This window comes from Mesoplodon mirus, assembly GCF_964341445.2.
Source record: "Mesoplodon mirus genome assembly, chromosome: 11".
NCBI lineage: Eukaryota > Metazoa > Chordata > Mammalia > Artiodactyla > Ziphiidae > Mesoplodon > Mesoplodon mirus.
In genome coordinates this window covers 21,023,805-21,042,877 of record NC_138987.1, presented here as the reverse complement: position 1 = coordinate 21,042,877, position 19,073 = coordinate 21,023,805, and the positions used below count along the sequence as shown (strand labels likewise).

General features: G+C 36.2%; 1 protein-coding gene across 2 annotated transcripts in view; it reads left to right on the top strand.

Annotated features, from left to right (window-relative positions):
* The window catches only part of CDK17 (cyclin dependent kinase 17), a 99,480-nt gene that overhangs the window by 57,198 nt on the left and 23,209 nt on the right, over positions 1–19,073 (top strand). For both annotated transcript variants that reach the window (XM_082634976.1, XM_082634977.1), the window contains 3 exons: positions 6,562–6,726; positions 10,872–11,005; positions 12,464–12,589. In XM_082634976.1, the coding sequence (XP_082491102.1) occupies positions 6,562–6,726; positions 10,872–11,005; positions 12,464–12,589 (425 nt within the window). The remainder of the gene's footprint in view (positions 1–6,561; positions 6,727–10,871; positions 11,006–12,463; positions 12,590–19,073) is intronic.

The following is a 19,073-nucleotide window of genomic DNA, read 5'->3' as shown; positions in this document are numbered from 1 at the left end:
CTCATACATGTTCTACCTCCATCCAAAGAGAATTTGAGCTATTATCTCTATTTTGATAATTATGAGTCATACTGTGAAGGCTTTAACTCAGTTATAAATGTATAATATAATTATAGTTCGCATGAGAGTACCTTTCTAGATAAACTAGTATGTATACAGATTGATCGGTGGATTGAACCCAGGGAAAGAGGAATCTTGAATTTATATTTAGTGTATTAAAATTAGGTTGAAAGTTTGCAAACTTGGTTGATTTAAGCATACTGGCCTTAACTCAGTACAGCTTTTCCTAATTATAAAATGAAATTTTTGCACTAAAATTTATAAACTGAAGTATAAGAAACATTTTTTTCTAAAGTACTTTCAAGGAAAGAGAGTTCTGAGCACATCAGATTTTTTTTTTAGTAACTGAGAAGGCACTGAATATTTCATTAAAAAAAAAAAACCTATCAAACATTAATTCATCTCAGTTCCTCACAAATTAAAAATAGAATTACCATATAACCCAGTAGTTCCATTCCTAGGAATATATCCAAATAATTGAAACAAGTATTCAAACAGAATCTTGCACATGAATGTTTATATTTATAGCAGCACTCTTTACAGTAGCCAAAAGGTGGAAACAACTCAAATGTCCGTCAACAGATGAACGGATAAACAAAATGTGACATATTCCAGGAATGGAATATTATTCAACCATAAAATGGAGTGAAGCACTGATACATGCTACAATATGGATGAATCTTGAAAACTGAAAGAAGCCAGACCCCAAAGGTCACATATTCTATGATTCCGTTTATATGAAATATCCAGAATAGGTAAATCCAGAGACAAAAAGCAGCTGAGTGGTTGCCAGGGACTCAGGAGAGGGGGGAATGCGGAGTGACTGCATAGTAGATACAGGGTCTCCTTTGGTCGTGATGAAAATACTTTGGAACTAAATAGAAGTGATGGTTGTACAACATTGTACATCTACCAAATAAAGTGATTAATTTTATGTTAGTGAATTTCATCTCAGTAAAAACAGTTCATCTGAAAAATACCTTTTTCTCATAGATTCTTGATTTGCTTGCTAAAAGTCTTATTATGATTTTAGACATACAGAAAGTTATATTTCATGATGTTATCTTCAAGTAGTTAGCCTTACTCTGTAATGAGAAGTGTATTGAAATTATTGATTTGATGAGGACAGGTGACAATTTAATTATGATGAAGAGAATAGATCACACTTATAGAAAGGCAAAAGTAGTGTTTTATTATACGTAAACTATTTGAGGCTTCCAAATGCAGCAATAACAAGAACAAAAAAAAAACCCAAAAGGCAAAGATTGAAATGGTCCAGTTTTCCAGATATTCAGTTTCTTGTCCTTATTCCTCAGTCTGTGCACTGGGACAGTTTATTGTGTTGTTCAGAATTAACAAGACTAGTTTTATGGATATTGTGAGACCTTGTCTTATTTCCAGGTTTCTCCCTTTCTCCTGGTAATCTGATACATCGGGGTCCCCAACCCCCCCCCCCCGGGCCACACAGCAGGAGGTGAGCGGTGGGCAAGTGAGCAAAGCTTCATCTGCCGCTCCCCATCACTCCCCATGGCTCGTGTTACCGCCTGAACCATCCGCCACCCCACCCCACCACCATCTGTGGAAAAATTGTCTTCCACGGAAGTGGTCCCTGGTGCCAAGAAGGTTGGGGACCGCTACACTACATGGTAGCAGTGACAAGTTTTTGACAATAGTGGATGACATAGGGTGTTTTTAAGTAGTGCTAACTCCTCCAAATAGCACAAGGTCTGTGAGAGGATGAGGCTGAAAGCACAGACTTCATTGGATGTATGTAGGGTCTGGAATAGGATCGGGTTAATAAGAGAGCTTACAAGAGCAGGATTAGGAACCAGGGAGTGAGTTAAGGCTACGAGGTGTTGGCTAAGAAATTCGTTCTCCTGATCATAGTAGTTCACATAATAAGACTATCCAAATAAATAAGATGCCAAATAAATTTCTTAGTGGAATCTAATGATTGCCATGTTATGATATTAAAATCATTGAAATCCTTACTTGGAACTAATTACTTTATAGAATAGGGAAGATCTAGTGCAGGTTTTCATATAGATTTCCATTACTTTTTAAAATATATTGTGGTAAAATACATATAACCTGTAATTTACTATTTTAACCATTTTGAAGCATACAGTTTTAGTGTTATTACATACATTCACATTGTTGTGCAGCCACCATCACTAACCATATCTAGAACTTTTTCATCAGCCCAGACTGAAACACTGTATGCATTAAACAGTAATTCCAGACTTCCCTGGTGGCGCAGTGGTTGAGAATCCACCTGCCAATGCAGGGGACACAGGCTCGAACTCTCGTCTGGGAAGATCCTACATGCTGCAGAGCAACTAAGCCCGTGGGCTACAACTACTTGAGCCAGCGTGCCACAACTACTGAGCCTGCTCTCTAGAGCCCGTGAGCCCAGAGCCCGTACTCTGCAACAAGAGAAGCCACCTCCATGAGAAGCCCTTGCACTGCAACCAAGAGTAGCCCCCGCTCGCCACAACTAGAGAAAGCCTGCGCGCAGCAACGAAGACCCAATGCAGCCAAAAATAAATTAATTAATTTAAAAAAAAAGAAAGAAAACAGAAAGATCAGTAGTCTGTAATAACCTATATGGGAAAAGAATCTGAAAAACAATGGATACACATATATGTGTAATTGAATCACTGTGCTGTACACCTAAAACTAACACATCGTAAATCAACTATATTCCAATATAAAATAAAAATTATAAAAAAAACAAAACAGTAATTCCCCATTCTCCTCTCCCCTCAGGACCTGGTAACCACTATTCTCCTTTGTCTATTTGTCCTCTTGTGTCTGACTTATTTCATTTAGCATAATGCCTTAAAGGTTTCCACTTCTTTTTAAAATACAGAGTATTATTATCTTACTGAACTGTCCAGTTAATTGCTGTCATAATCTTGAAATGTGTGAATATTTGACCTCATCTAGTCCTATGACTTCAGCTACTATGTAATGCTGACTACACCAAAATTTGTCTCTCTAGTCAGGATTTTTTTCTGGATCTTTAGATTCATATCGAAATGCTTACTTGGCTTCTCCACATAGATGTCTAATAAGAACCTTAAATTTAATACATATGACCAAACCACAAATCTTGATTTCCTTCCCCCCGAAATCAGCTACTCCAACTTCCCTCACTTAACCTAAAGTGAGGGAACCTTAAAGCTAGGAATCCAGGAATTATCCTTGATTATTTTCTCTTTTACCCTTTCTTCCCTCCTCTACCGTTGTAGTTTCCTATATATTTACTACATAAATAACTTTAAAAAACTCACTGTTAATGATAATCATTTGCATACTTGACACATGATTCCAATTGTCCTTTCACATATTGTATTTCATATATTTTTAACAGTGGCTCTATTGGAGATTTAAAATTTTTCTTTGGATAAATATTTTTAATGTAGGTTATCACTAAAAGCTGCGGTGGGGTGCGGAGAGTATGTATGAAAGTAATTTTGCAGCCATGTCTGCTGGCCTTCTGGTTCTGCCTTTGTGTAGTATATCCTAAATCTGCCTGCTTCTCTTCATCCTCGTCCAGGCCACCATTATTTGTTGCTTCGAGTACTATACAATAGTCTCCTCCTCCTGTTTCCCTTCTGTTGTTTTCCTATCATCTGTTCTCCAGCAGCAACCAGAGTGATGTTTAAAATTTTTTTTAATTTTTGATAATTAATAGATTCAGAGGAAGTTGCAGAGATAGTACAGAGAGGTTGCCCTTCTCTCAGTATCCCCCGCCCTTTTGGTTACACCTTCTGTGACTATAGAACATTGTCAAATGCAGGAAATTAACATTGGAATAAAGCGTGAATATAATTCTGTGTCATTTTATCACATGTGTGGATTCATGTAACCACCAGTGCAGTCAGGATAAAGAGCTACTCAGTTGCCACAGAGACCCCTCGCATGCTACCCCTTTATAAGTCGTTCCTGCCTCCTTACCTCCCACTATCCCTGACCCCTCAGTGATATTTTTAAAACATGAATCAGATCATATTACCTCCTACTTCAGAGCTACCATAACTGCTTCCAATCTCAGAGTGAAATTTAGACTTCTGTGGTGACATATAAACCTGCTTCTCTCTCTGATCTTAATAACACTGTTCCCCCCACAATTATTACTATAGCTACACTTGCTTTCTTTCTGTTTCTGTGATGCAGTGGTTCTCAAAGTGTGACCCCTGGACGAGTAACATCAGCATCACCTGGGAATTTGTTAGAGATGCAAATTTTTGGATTCCATGCCTGACTTACTGAATCAGGAGGTCTGGGGGTGGGACCCAGAAATCTTGTGTTTTAACAAGTCTTTGAAGGTGATGCTGAAACATGCTAAAGTTTGAGGACCATTGCTCTAGTAAGTCAAACTCTTTGCCATGTGCTGACTTCTGCAGTAGCTTTTCCCTTTGGAATATCTTCTAACCTACCACTCACCCATCTTCCTATGACTGGCTCTTTCTTGCATTTATAATTCTTTTGAAAATACCTCTACAGGGAGAACTTTTTCAATATTCCAGTGTAAAATAACCACTCATTTATTTTCTACTACATCTCTCTTTTAATCTTTTGCATATTACCTGTCATTATCTGATATTTTTCTTATTTATTAGTTTCTTATCTTTTTTCCCCTTCAATAGATATTATAGTTTCAAAGAGTAGTACCTTGTTTGTTTTATTTACCTCTTCATGCCCAGGGCCTGGGAGAGTGCTTGTCAAATGGTAAGCACACAATAAATATCCCCTGAATAATTGAATGTATTTATGATCTCTGTTTTTTGTTTTGTTTTGTTTTTTTCCAATATTCCCCAGTACTATAAAGCTATGTTTCCCAGGATAACTTCAGAGAGCAACTAAAACAAATGTCTCTAGGCAGAATATTTATATTTTATGATTCCAGATATGAAATATTATAACCTAGAAAGAGATGTTTCTTATAGTTCTAGCCTGTATCCCCGAGTGTTTGTAACTAATTTATATATTTATGACAGATACCCTCTCCCCATTCATTGTTAAATCATTGTTTGTTTTGCTAGGCTTAGGTTAAGATCCCCAAATCTTTGATCAGCTAGCTACTGCCAAGGAATGTACAGGCATGGGACATGGACTGATGTTCTGCTTTACTAGTTATGCATTTCCCCTACCTCCAGTCTGGTGTTCCACCCAGAGTAGATGACCTAGGCCTTGTGTGATCCTTGAGGGCTCTTTTGCCCCATCCTCCTTCTCTCTGCTCCTTTTAGGCAGCCATTATTAGTCGAGGCACAAGCCCAGTGGCCTTCTTGGCTCATTTTTCATAGGCCTATGCCATGGTCTTTCTTTTTTTTTTTTTTTTTTTCTCTCGGTATATGGGCTTCTCACTGTTGTGGCCTCTCCCGTTGCGGAGCACAGGCTCCGGACACGCAGGCTCAGCGGCCATGGCTCACGGGCCCAGCCGCTCCGTGGCATGTGGGATCTTCCCGGACCGGGACGCGAACCCGTGTCCCCTGCATCGGCAGGTGGACTCTCAACCACTGCGCCACCAGGGAAGCCCACCATGGTCTTTCTTGTTCTGTGGATCTGAACCACCCGGTCCTGCCAGTTGTTCTCTGTGTCTGATAAACCTTTACATGTAGAGGAATCTCCTCATCAGGAAATAATCCTTACTCCTGATTATCAGCTACAAAAGAAGAGCCAGCTGCTGCATGTTAGAGGAGAAGATACTCAGAGAAGCCCACTTCCTTTTAAAATTCCTGACTACTGCCAGTAAAAACGTAATTCTAATATAAAAGACTGATTGTGTGTCACAGAAGACTTCATGTCCTTAACAGTTATCAAAGCTCTTTGGAGGTGGAAAGGCGTCATGAGATTCCCTATAAACATTACAAAACAGGATTTCCCCCATTTAGAATTAAATAATTTTTAAGTATTTTTGTAATGTTTCTGCATGGTTATAGGCCTATGATTTTTTTAAAAAAAACTTTATAGTAAAAAATTCCAAATTTGGGGAAATAAATTTCAGAACTTCTATATTGATCTGTACTTAAGTACTTCTGTTTTATTTACTAACTTGACATACTTTTTTGAATGTCTAGCAAGTAGGGATATAAGTTACTTCAGGCCAGAACCATGTCTTTTATATTCTACAGCATACCTAATCATAAAGCCTATATGAGGCAGTCAGTAAACGTAGAATTCTGGAAACAGTCTTGAGATGTATTAAACAGATCAAAAATCTTTGGACTATATTAGTAATTTTGTGATTGCTAACCAATTTTGACTATATTAAAATCAGTAACTAAGTTACTAGATCAATTCCAAATAATGAAGAATTTTCTGTATTTTTTCATAGAAATTATTTTAATTCTAGTACTTTATATACATAGCCAAAGAAATGAGGTTAAATGTAACGATCTCTATCATAATCTTTTGTTTTGTTTTCTCTCTTGCTTTCTCAATCCTTCTCATGTGATCCTGGATGGAATGATTTTTGGATACTCTGAACCACAGAGCCTATCGTGAAGAATGGCAGACCTCCAACCTCTCACAGTATGCATTCCTTCCTCCACCAGTACACAGGGTCCTTCAAGAAGCCTCCATTGCGGAGACCACATAGCGTTATTGGAGGAAGCCTTGGCTCCTTCATGGCAATGCCCAGAAATGGAAGCAGATTAGGTAATTTGTTATTTTAAAATTTTTCTGACTGTAGCTTATGTCCATAGCTAGGTCTTAGTTGTATGCAAGTCAGCCAGCCTTTATTATCTAGTTTTTTTTTGTAAGGTAAAAATCAAGTTGGGAATAAGAGGGAGAGTAGAAAGATGGAAGGGCCTAGAGAGGCGGTAGTGCTGACACTACAGAGGAGTAATATTTGAAACTCTGTCCACCAGGAAGAAAACAAAGCCCTCAAGAGGTGGATGCAGGATTTCAAGGTGAATAGCAGTTTGAGGTGGTGCTTAATTTAGGGTCATACTTAGTAACTCCAGATTATCACCATTTGATAGCTTAGTGTAATAATTAGTATATATCATGATTACCTGAGTTATTCTTACGTCACTGTGTCATTTTAAATATCTAGGAAAAATATATATCTGCAAGTTTCTGTTTATTTCTCTGGTCTTTTTTGATGGTTTCTTATTTATCATGTTTTGTTTTTTAAATAATTCTAAGTATAATTATTTTATAGTCTTATGACATAATTATATTTACTGAAGTTCCTGAGGGTTTTATTCTGCTTCTTGTTTTATCTGCTTACTCTAGCCATAGTAGATTATTTTCTCATGTGTTTTGTTAATTTTAGGAGGATGAGCTTATTATCTACAGGGGGGTTTTTTGTCTGTGGCTTACACTGGTTCATGAGAGATGGTTAAAATTTTCAGAAATTTTGCAAGCTGATTGTTAAACATAGCCATTATTAAAATTTAAATTATATACACGTACAATTAAGTAAACTGAAAACAAAGGTAATGAATACTCAAAAGTCATTATTTCCTAATTATTTTACTACACTTTACTGTTGTCTATGCTTTGGGGGTTATTTATTTCTATTACATCTGGATAGTCACTGTGTCATGCTGTGCCCATTTCCCAACTGCATGTTCAGTGATGCCATGTGGGTAGCTTGAGGTTGGCCATGAACAGAGTACTTACCCCACAGAAGTTGGAAAACACTTCAAATCAGGGCTTAATTTATTGTTCTCTTGATTGTCTAGACTAGGGATTGGCAAATTTTTTCTGTAAAGGGCCAGGCAGTAAAAATTTTTGAGGTTTTGAGGGCCATATATGGTCTGTTGCATAATCTTTTTAAAATAATTCTTTAAAGATGCCAAAACCATTTTTAACTCAGGGCCATACAAAAACAGGTCACATATACTGATCCTTGGTCTAAACTTAAGAAAGTGACGTTGAAAATGTTAGTAATGCAGATTAAATTTAAAAGTGTGTTGTCTGTCTGTAGCTGTTACATTGTGAATTACACAAAAATTGAGCCATTTGAGAAGTAAATATTCTTCAGTTACTCAAAAACTATTACCTGATTCAGAAAAGAAGTTGCTCGTACCAGTGACAAATGAGTAAAGTATTGACGTAAGCCTCCATCATTTCACTTTTGTCTTGTTGATGGAAATGAAAATACCAACTGGTATTCATGTCGGAACTATACTTGCTCAGTAATGACATGAGCTGTTTCTTGGTTGAGTCAGATGCTACTCAAGTATTTATTCATAGTCTGAGATTAATATGCTCCTTTGTAGTCCTCATGCAGAAGAGGAGAGTTCTTTTTTAAGTCTGCCTTTTACTGAAGATGTAGCTCTTTGAGAGTCTTGTGCCTTTCTAAAGGAGCTCTCATTTGTAGGTGGGACACCCGAAGCTTCATCTTTTATCTCAGTGTGGCTGCTAAATCCAAGCACATTCTTACCAAGATAAGAAGCCCATCCCAAGAAACTGACAGAGTCAATTTTTGCATAACAACTTTGGACATTCAGTTCTCTCTTTGTCTTTGCTTCCTAGGTATTAAACATATATTCATGCAAACTTAGCTATACATTTTAAAGTATATTTTTATTCAACATTTCCTTGAGGAAGGAAGATTTTTAAATTTTGCTGGAAGTGGAAGGCATGGTTAAATTATCTTTAACATTTTAAAAGTGTGGCAGTAAAGAATGCTTGGCCTCAGATGTATTAAATACCATTGGATTAGGAATCAGTCACCCGATAAATACATTGACTTTCACTGCCATGTTAATATTTTGTTCAGATGGGATAAAATTTCTCCAGAAATCTCTGTCATTGAAGTATATTCTTTTTTTTTTTTTTTTTTTTTTGCGGTACGCGGGCCTCTCACTGTGGTGGCCTCTCCCGTTGCGGAGCACAGGCTCCGGACGCACAGGCCCAGCGGCCATGGCTCATGGGCCCAGCCGCTCCGCGGCATGTGGGACCTTCCTGGACGGGGGCACAAACCCGCGTCCCCTGCATTGGCAGGCGGACTCTCAACCACTATGCCACCAAGAAAGCCCGATTGAAGTATATTCTTAAATTACATATTGGTTTATTAAAAACCATTATTACTATTTGCAGCTGCTTATCAGTGTGAAAAAGAATTTTCTCAATAATGTGTTACCAAGACAAAATACAGAAATGTATGAATTCTAAGACTGATTTGATGAGACCCTGGAGTTCAATTTTTTTGTTAATTTAAACAGTTCTTATATTTGTATAAGTAAATGTTAACTAAAAGCTCAAATTTATAATTATGAAATACTATTTTTATTTATTTTACATGTTGATATTTCATATTACATTTCATTTGAAAGAAAAGGTCCAGTTGTTTAGTCCATTCTTTAGTTCTTCTTAGTTAATATTTAATTCAGTAGAATATTTGTTGAGCCACCTACTAAGTATCATGAACTTTGTTCGGTTCTAGGAATAGAAAAGTGAATAAGCCAAATTCTTCCCCCAAGGATCTCATAACTTGGTATAAAACAACATGAACCAAAAAATGCTCTTCAGTGCAGTAGGTGTGCTAGGTGTGGGTACAGTAGTCATCTGTGTCTGAGAGTAGAAAAGACTGCACTGAGTGCTGATGACATATGTGCATAGTTTTGAAGAATGGGTTCACCAAATTGATAAAATGAAGAAAGCATCTCTTACAGATAAGAAAAAAAAAAAGCTTGTTAAAGCACTGCAGTGTGAAACAACATGATACTTTTGGGGGAGTGAATAATTCTGTGGAGAGGACTGGTGGCAAGAGATGTGTTTGAGATCTAGCATTTGTTTCTGGTGGGCTGCTCTAGATGAATTAGAGGATGATTGACCAATGCAAATTTATGAGCAGATACAGAAGTATACAAGTTTGTTTTTAATATTCCCAAATGGAATTAATCTCCCTCCCCTCTACTCCCATTTATCTTTTTTTCTTTTTCTTTTTCTTTTTTTTGCGTGATGTGGCCTGTCACTGTTGTGGCCTCTCCCATTGTGGAGCACAGGCTCCGGACGCGCAGGCTCAGCGGCCATGGCTCACGGGCCCAGCCGCTCCGCGGCATGTGGGATCTTCCCGCACCGGGGCACGAACCTGTGTCCCCTGCATCAGCAGGCGGACTCTCAACCACTACACCACCAGGGAAGCCCCCCATTTATCTTTTATCCCTATTTAAAAAATATCGTAATCCACCTTGTATTGTAAGTGAAATACGTTTTGGCCCCCAGTAGATTTTGTGGTACTTGTTTTGTCGTTATGATACAAAGTAGATACTCAGTGAATACTTTTTGAATTGTTGTTTTTTAACACAGGGAGGTGGGAAGCTGCATTAGCAGCAGTAAAACAGTTTTTAAAAAGAATATTCAAAGAACCAGTTTATTTGGCTATTATTTCATGGAAAGAATACTAAACTAAATAAAAGACCAGGTTTCTATTTTAGGTCTGCCTTTTAAGCTCTGTGACCTTTGAAAGTCATTTAGCCTTTCAAGGTGTCAGTTTCCAGATCTGGAAAATAAGAGAATTGACTAAAATAATCCTCAAGTGTTATTTTCGGTCTCTAATTTTAATATTCTAGTCTTGGTAATAACTTGAATGTTAGTTTTTTAAAATAACTTTTCATAATCTGAGAGCATAAAAGGATTTATACTACTGCTTTAGGACATTTGTTGTAAGTGTGCAGTTTTTATTAACTGCACACCTATGGTACCCAGAATGTAAAAGACTTCTTATGCTGTGATTTTTATGTGTTCGCTGTCTACATCTTACCTGTGGTGATAATAAATTAAGTGATATAGTAGAATTTAATACATCTCTTCTAAGATAAATAATGTTTCATTTTCTGATACAGATATTGTTCATGAAAATCTAAAAATGGGATCAGATGGTGAGAGTGACCAAGCTTCTGGGACATCATCTGATGAAGTCCAGTCACCTACGGGTGTTTGTCTTAGAAATCGTATACATAGACGGATCTCAATGGAGGTACCATTTAAAAAATACAAATATGCCTGTGTTTGTGTGTATAAATATGCATATATATATGTGTGTGTGTATATATATATATATACATATATATATATATGTATGTCAAGCAGAATAAATGCCTATTTGAAAATGTTGATTAGGGCAGTGACACCTGTAAGAAAGTTGTTTCTTTGCATTAGCAAAAACTAGTCTGTGAATATTATTTTTTTCTAATTATCTACTATTAAGACAAGTATACATTAATTATACTTAAACATTCTGCAAAATACTATGTAGGGTCTCTGTAAGGGATATGTGGATTTTCAAACGTTTCAGAAATCCAGGATGATACACATTAGGAAAGTCTTCTTTGTAGAAAATTTTTTTTTTTTTTTGGTACGTGGGCCTCTTCACTGCTGTGGCCTCTTACGTTGCAGAGCACAGGCTCCCGACGCACAGGCTCAGCAGCCATGGCTCACGGGCCCAGCCGCTCCGCGGTATGTGGGATCCTCCCGGACTAGGGCACGAACCCGCGTCCCCTGCATTGGCAGGCGGACTCTCAACCAATGCGCCACCAGGGAATCCCCTATGGTTTTTTTATTGTATAATTTAGTATCTGGAAAGACTTCTTTCTTAACACCCACGCACCCGCACGTATATACTTATTTGAGAATGTTTCTGGATATTTTCTATTTATTCTTCTAGATAAATTGTAAACATTTTGTTTCGTTCCAAGAATAATGACTGTGATTTGTTTAGGGCTACGTAAAATATAAAACCAATATGGGAGGATTATCATCATTTTATTTCTCTTATCATCTGAGAACAATATATAAATCTATACTTAAGCCATATATCTCTCAATAATATGTATACAGTTCCTATACATCTCAATTTTGTTTCATGGTTTGGTTACTATTTTGAACAGTAGAGATTTATTTTTAAAGGATTTATGTTTCTTGGTGTGATAATATAGGCAAAATCTCTTTTTATGTTTCTCCCAGTTCACATAATACAGTGAAATAGAAATGCCTTTTACTTACTTCTTTCCATTGGCATAGCAATAATAAAATATTTCAACTGTCTCATTGTGTTGCATGCAAAATCATACAATATCCACTTGGTTATTTAAACCAATCGCATTTTGTGGTAGACTTTGCCTATTCTTACTATGGTATAATAATGTCAAAATTATTTCCATGTTGAATTTATCAGTGAAGGGACTCAGAAATAACTGGGTTGTGGAATACCATTTCTGTTAAACTATATTGTATACTTTTGCTGATAGTAAATAAATACATTGGCATTCAGTATATTATGTATAATCAATGTAGGTAACTTTACAATTGCAATAAAACTTTATAGTTATTGATCACTAAGAAATAATATATTAGAGCCCATGAATCCAAAAGTAAAATGCCCTGTCTTTTCTGTTTGTGGTTACCTACAAATATCTTTTTTCCTACTTTTTTAAAGGATTTAAATAAGCGGTTATCACTGCCTGCAGATATCAGAATACCTGATGGATATCTTGAAAAGTTGCAGATAAACAGTCCACCATTTGATCAACCAATGAGCCGAAGATCTCGGAGAGCTTCCTTAGTAAGTTTTTAAGTCTATTATACCTGCACCATCAGATCTAGTTGTTTAATTTTCTGGGTATAAACATTTTATATTAATTTTTATATTTAATTGTTGAATAACTAAAGTTTATTATGTTGCTTTCTGGATTTTGTCATTTTCCCTTCTTAAGGGTTTAAAGATATTATATTGGAATAGAATTTAAGGTATATTTTATTTTTTGGTAAATTTTACTGATGCATGCTAGATGTACAGAATATGTACTAGATATATAAGTATTTATTACTATATACTAGATATACAGAAAAGTACATAAACCATAATTGTATAGCTCCATGAATTTTTGTAAAGTTAACATACCTGTGTAACAAGTACCCAGATAAATGAAATTCCAAAAATCCCAGAAAACCTGTCCTGCCACTTCTTTGTTCACTTTCTACCCTCACTTCCTTAACTTTAGCCATTATCCCTGCCTTCTAATGCCAAAGATTAGTTTTACCTATATGTTTCTATATGAGACTTCTTTATTCTCATTTACATATACATTCTTATTTATTTTAAAAATGCATTTAATATTCTTTTTCTGATTATTCTTAAACTTTTGAACTTTATATAATAATGAATATACAAATTATTAAAATACATTTTATTCAAATATATAAAAATGTGTATTTATACAAGTTTATATATATAGTATACAATAAATAGCCTACCTATTATGTATCTATTATGTATGTACACAATGTGTATCCTTTTGTGATTGACTTCTTTTGTTCAGTGTTGTGCTTGTTTTTCATTTAGGTTATTGCATGTGGTTATGTAATTAGTTTGTTCTTTTTGTTGCATGGTATTCCACTGTGTGAGTATGCTATATTTTATCCAGTCTTCTGTTGATGGACGTTTATATTTGAGTTTTTAGTTTTGGCTATGATCAAATATTGCTTCTATCACTATTCCTGTTCATGTGTTTCGGTTAACATGTAAGCATTTCTGTTGGTTGCATATCTAGGAGTGGAATTGTTGGATCAGATTGTATGCATATATTCAGCTCTTCTAGGTATTGTCAAAATAGTTTCTGAAGTGATTATACCATTTTACACTCCCATCACCACTATATGAGAGTTCTAGTTGCTCTCCATGCAGTATTTTTTTTATAAATTTATTTATTTATTCATTTTTGGCTACGTTGGGTCTTTGTTGCTGTGCACAGGCTTTCTCTAGTTGCAGCGAGTGGGGGCTACTGTTCCTTGCAGTGCACGGGCTTCTCATTGCGGTGGCTTCTCTTGTTGCGGAGCATGGGCTCTAGGCACGCGGGCCTCAGTAGTTGTGGCACGTGGGCTCAGTAGTTGTGGCTCGAGGGCTCTAGAGCACAGGCTCGGTGCACCGGCTTAGGCATGTGAGATCTTCCCGGACCAGGAATTGAACCCATGTCCCCTGCATTGGCAGGCGGATTCTTAACCACTGCGCCACCAGGGAAGCCCCTCTCCATTCAATTTTCTGATACTGTTTCTTTTTAAAAAAAAATTTTTTTTTAACTTTTCTGGTGAGTGTATAGTGCTATCTCATTGTGGTTTTATTTTTCATTTTCCTGATGCCTTAAGCTGAACACCTTTCTAATATTTATTGGCCATTTAGATATCCTCTTCTTTGAATTAAGTGTTCAAGTCTGTTATCTGTTTACTCTTGGACTTTCTGCCTTTTTCTTATTGGTTTGTTAGGAATTCTTTATACATTTTGTATAAAGGACCTTTGTCAGTTACATGTCTCGCAAATACCTTCTCCCAATCTGTAGCAATTGACCCAGCACTGCTTATTGAAAGGATAGCTTTCCCCATTGCAGTGTCACCTTTGACATAAATTGAGATGATTGTGTATGTGAGGATCTGTTTTGGATGACTTTAGTTCTATGGTAGAAGTATATATAAAGTGCTATGAGACAATTAAAGAGACAGCAAGTAAAATGTCTTTGCACATCACAGCCTTACAGAGGTGATAGTGCTTAAGCTGGCTCTAGAAGGATGGGTAGTTATTTGACATTCACCATTATACAACAAGGTTAAAGTGTAATACCAACTTGACTTTGGTATAGGTTTATGATCATCATAGTTTTGCATCACTGCTTAAGACATTTTTATTCAAATAACTTTGTCATTTAATTACCAGCTTGTAAGTTTTCTTTGGTTATCAATTTTTATTAAAGATCGGTACTTAAGTTTTGGAGTTAGTAAATATTTCAGATTGGGACTAAAGGTATGGTTTAATCACCGAAGCTATCATCTAAGACCTGTCTTTTTCAGTGTACATGAAATTAAGGAAAACAGTGCCCTCTAATGAATGTTACGTGACTGGAGTTTTTATTGTGTTGAGTGTTCCTATCTACCTCCCTTGCTTTTTGATCTGAAATGGCTTATAGATTTCAGATTAATCATGCCAGCTCTGTTTTGGTTTCTACTGATTCATCCTTTTCATTATCTATCTACCTTACTAAAGCCATGGTTTCTTTGAAGTATATTAGAAAATTATTCTTGAGTACCCTAGGTTTATATGTGAAGGGGAAGGATTAGGGAATGCATGGAAAGGAGATGGGAAAAGAAAAATATTCTTCACATTTGTAAGAGCTCATGTTTCCATGGATGATATACTCTTTATCTAAAAAAAAAAACATTTTTCAGGACAAAATATAAAATTTTGTCTTTCTAAAAGGATAAAACTTTGTTTTTTGTTTTTAATAGCAGTGTATTATAAGTAGGGTAGTAAAAATAACATAAATCCTTTGTTTGAGTAGGAAATAAGAAACCAGTCAGAGAGTTCATTTCTGGTAGAGAAAGATATACAATAGGGCTGATTGGTTCTTCTATGAATTTATGATCATCAGCCTCAGTTGGATTCTCAGTATCGCTTGGCTGCCCTATTGTATTTTATTTCTCTGGTTAATTCTTCCCCTCTCTAAGCAGATGACCTCTCCCACTACATGACAAAGAAGAGAGAAGCCACTAACCAGAAACCGTCTCATTTTCTGAATTACACTAATTCTCCTTTCTTTTCTTTAATATTGAGGAATTGTCCTTCCTATCCCATCTCCTCAAGATGCTTAGAATATTTGTTATTCCTATACACTCATGTATAGTCAGTCTTCCTCTCTTGCTGAATCCTTTCTATTGACTTTTTATTTAAATAAGTTTTTTTATTTTAGAGTAGTTATACATTTACAGAAAAATTTAAAAGATCATATAGAGAGTTCCCATATACCACATACTCAGTTACCCCTGTTATTAACATTTTACATTACTTTAGTACATTTTTCACAACTAAGGAAACCAATATCGGTACATTACTATTAACTAAACTCCATACTTTGTTCAAATTTCCCTAGTTTTCTACTAATATCTTTTTTCCCCAGGATCCCATCCAGAACACCACATTACTTTTAGTCATTCTATCTCATATTAAAGATATTGGTTATTAGATTGGTGAAGTGTTATTTAATATTCATTTATAGTTGATAAGAAATGGAATATTCTAACTCTTAACATACTGAGTTAAACATTAGACTAATGGGAAAGCCCATAGGCAGATAGTGATTTTTTTTTTTTTTTTTTTTTTTTTTGCGGTACGTGGGCCTCTCACCGTTGCGGCCTCCCCCGTTGCGGAGCACAGGCTCCGGACCCGCAGGCTCAGCGGCCATGGCTCACGGGCCCAGCCGCTCCGCGGCATGTGGGATCCTCCCGGACCGGGGCACGAACCCGTGTCCCCTGCATTGGCAGGCGGACTCTCAACCACTGCGCCACCAGGGAAGCCCGCAGATAGTGATTTGTTAGAGCATTATTGCACTTACAATGATGGCATGCCCCGTGGAAGTTTTGTAAGAGTGTTAAGTGCAGCTTTAGTAGACTAAGTCTATCCATGAAAGTTTGTCTCATTTTATTGAAGTTTAAGTTATACACATTTTAAGAATCTGCCTCTTCCTAAACAATGAGTTTTGGATTCCTCATTCATGACTTTACCAATGTATATCATATGTAGTCCTTGTTTCTAAGGACAGGTGAGTAAATAGGGTATCAAGTCCTGATGTCTCTCAGAAATAAGAAGTATATTATGTGGTGTGGAAGTGAGGTTCAAAGGTCCACCCACAACTTAATTTACCTTTGGTGTATTATGGACAGGGTTAAGGTAGTATCATGATGATGATGACAGCACATTTTTGTAAGACAAATGATCAAGTAGAATAGAGATTCTCAGTCTCTTTTCTGCCCCCCACATATCTAAGAACACATTTCTGTCAGTAACAGTAACTCGGTGAATCTCACAAGGAGGGAAGTGGATGTTTGAAAAATCTCCCTTTGCCCCCAGTGTTTCTTATATACACATTCACTTTTAGAATGGCATCTATAGAACTTTTGCACGTATTTCAGTTGTTTTGAAGCTCAATTAGAACTGCATTGCCAGCATGTTAATACATCTTTATAACTTTGATAGAGTGATTATATTGCCAGAGCCAAAGTAATCAAGGAATACCCCATAATACTCGATGCTACTTACAAGTTACCCTGAATTATAGGAATCTGGCTATTATAAATTATATTTTTGTTTAATTTTCATGTGCTTATGGTACAAGAGCTTATTGAACAGGAATTTGCTTGGTTTTCCAAAAAGCCAAGTATTCTCTTAGAGCAATGAAGTATGAGAAAAAAATTATCTTTGTTTGGAAAGCAGAATTAAGGAAATGTTTATGTTGTATTAAAATACAGAGCTTACTGTTCCGTTCCTTTAGCTGTTATTTCTGTTTTTATGAGACTTTAAAAATACTCTAAAGTAATCTAGGATGGAACTCAGTCTAGATTGTGAACTTATGAAAGCAGGAATCATATCTGTCTTCTTCACTATATCCCCAGTACCTAGCATTGTGCTTGGTAAATATTGAATAAATGAGCTTTGTCCTCTGTCCTCTGAATAATTTCCGTAGGAGAGCGTGTCAACAAGCTAGTCATTATATCTATTGTTAATCTTGTCATGTTCAGCAGATAACAATGTAAGCAAAATTTTCTAGAAATTCCATATAAAGGTTCAGTAAGTAATATTTGGATGTAATTATTAAATCCTAAAGGTTGGGAATCATTAAAATGTTGTGAGGTGGGTACACTTACTCTGAATTGGGTTGTGGCAGATAATTCCAGTATTTACCTTCTTTTTAAAAAGCAGACTTTCAGCATATTTTAATGATCTCACTAAGTTTCATTCTTTGAAGAGTGACTCTTTGTAATGTTAATTTTTGATGCATCTCTTACAGTTTATTCCTTATATACTTTATATGATACAGTAAATCTCTACAACATTTTTATCTTTATAATCTTGAATTTATAGTTCATTTATACACTCTTTAAAGCAAATCTCAGCATTTTTGTCATAGTCACCATTGGACCAAAGTGTACTTGATCTTTTAAAGGCATGCTAGTATTTATTCACTTAAGGTAAAAGAATGAATAAGAAAATTTCCCAACTCCTGATAAGAAAAAGTTCCCAGGAATTCCCTGGTGGTCCAGTGGTTAGGACTCTGTGCTTTCACTGCTGAGGGCACAGGTTCAATTCCTGGTCAAGGAACTAAGATCCCACAAGCCACGCAACGTAGCCAAAAAAAAAAAAAAAAAGTTCCTAGCTCGTAGTTATATTTTTCTATGTGCTTCTTATTGTTACAGATGACAACATTTTTATTATATTTTTGGGGGGGACGTTTATTATTTTGTTCATACTAGTTTCCATTTATTCTTTAAATATAGTTCTTTTTTCCTTCATAAAGAAATGTGATATGAGACTTAAAATTCATGGCAGAATAGTTCCATGTTTGTGAATTTAATCACCTGAATTCTAGAGATAGGTATAAGAAAATAAACACATTCTATCATAGTTTGTGTGACCTTGGTAATTAGCCTTTTTTAAAGTGTTAAGATAATATGTAAATAGACTATAAAAACATGCAGGGCTTCCCTGGTGGCGCAGTGGTTGAGAGTCTGCCTGCCGATGCAGGGGACACGGGTTCGTGCCCCGGTCCGGGAAGATCCCACGTGCCACGGAGCAGCTGGGCCCGTGAGCCATGGCTACTGAGCCTGCACATCCAGAGCCTGTGCTCCACAATGGGAGAGGCCACAACAGTGAGAGGCCCATGTACCGCCAAAAAAAAAAAAAAAAAGCAAAGTCAAAAGGTTATTCAGAATCAGGTTCTCATGCACCAGATGGTGGGCTGTTTGCCACATTTTTTCCATATTAAAATAAAAAACTCCATTTGTATTTAGCAGGTGTTATCTAGTGTAGTTTTACCTTATTATTCTGTATAATTATTGATAATAGAAAGCAAGGACGTAATATCTGTGTCATATATAAGATAGTACGTGGGTGGATGGCGCATGATGGTTCCAAAATCTCACTTTTTTAATTAAATTTTTTTTAAATACCATATATAGAAAAAAGTCTTTAAGAGTACAGAAAGAAGCAATTTTTCAGTCATTCAATA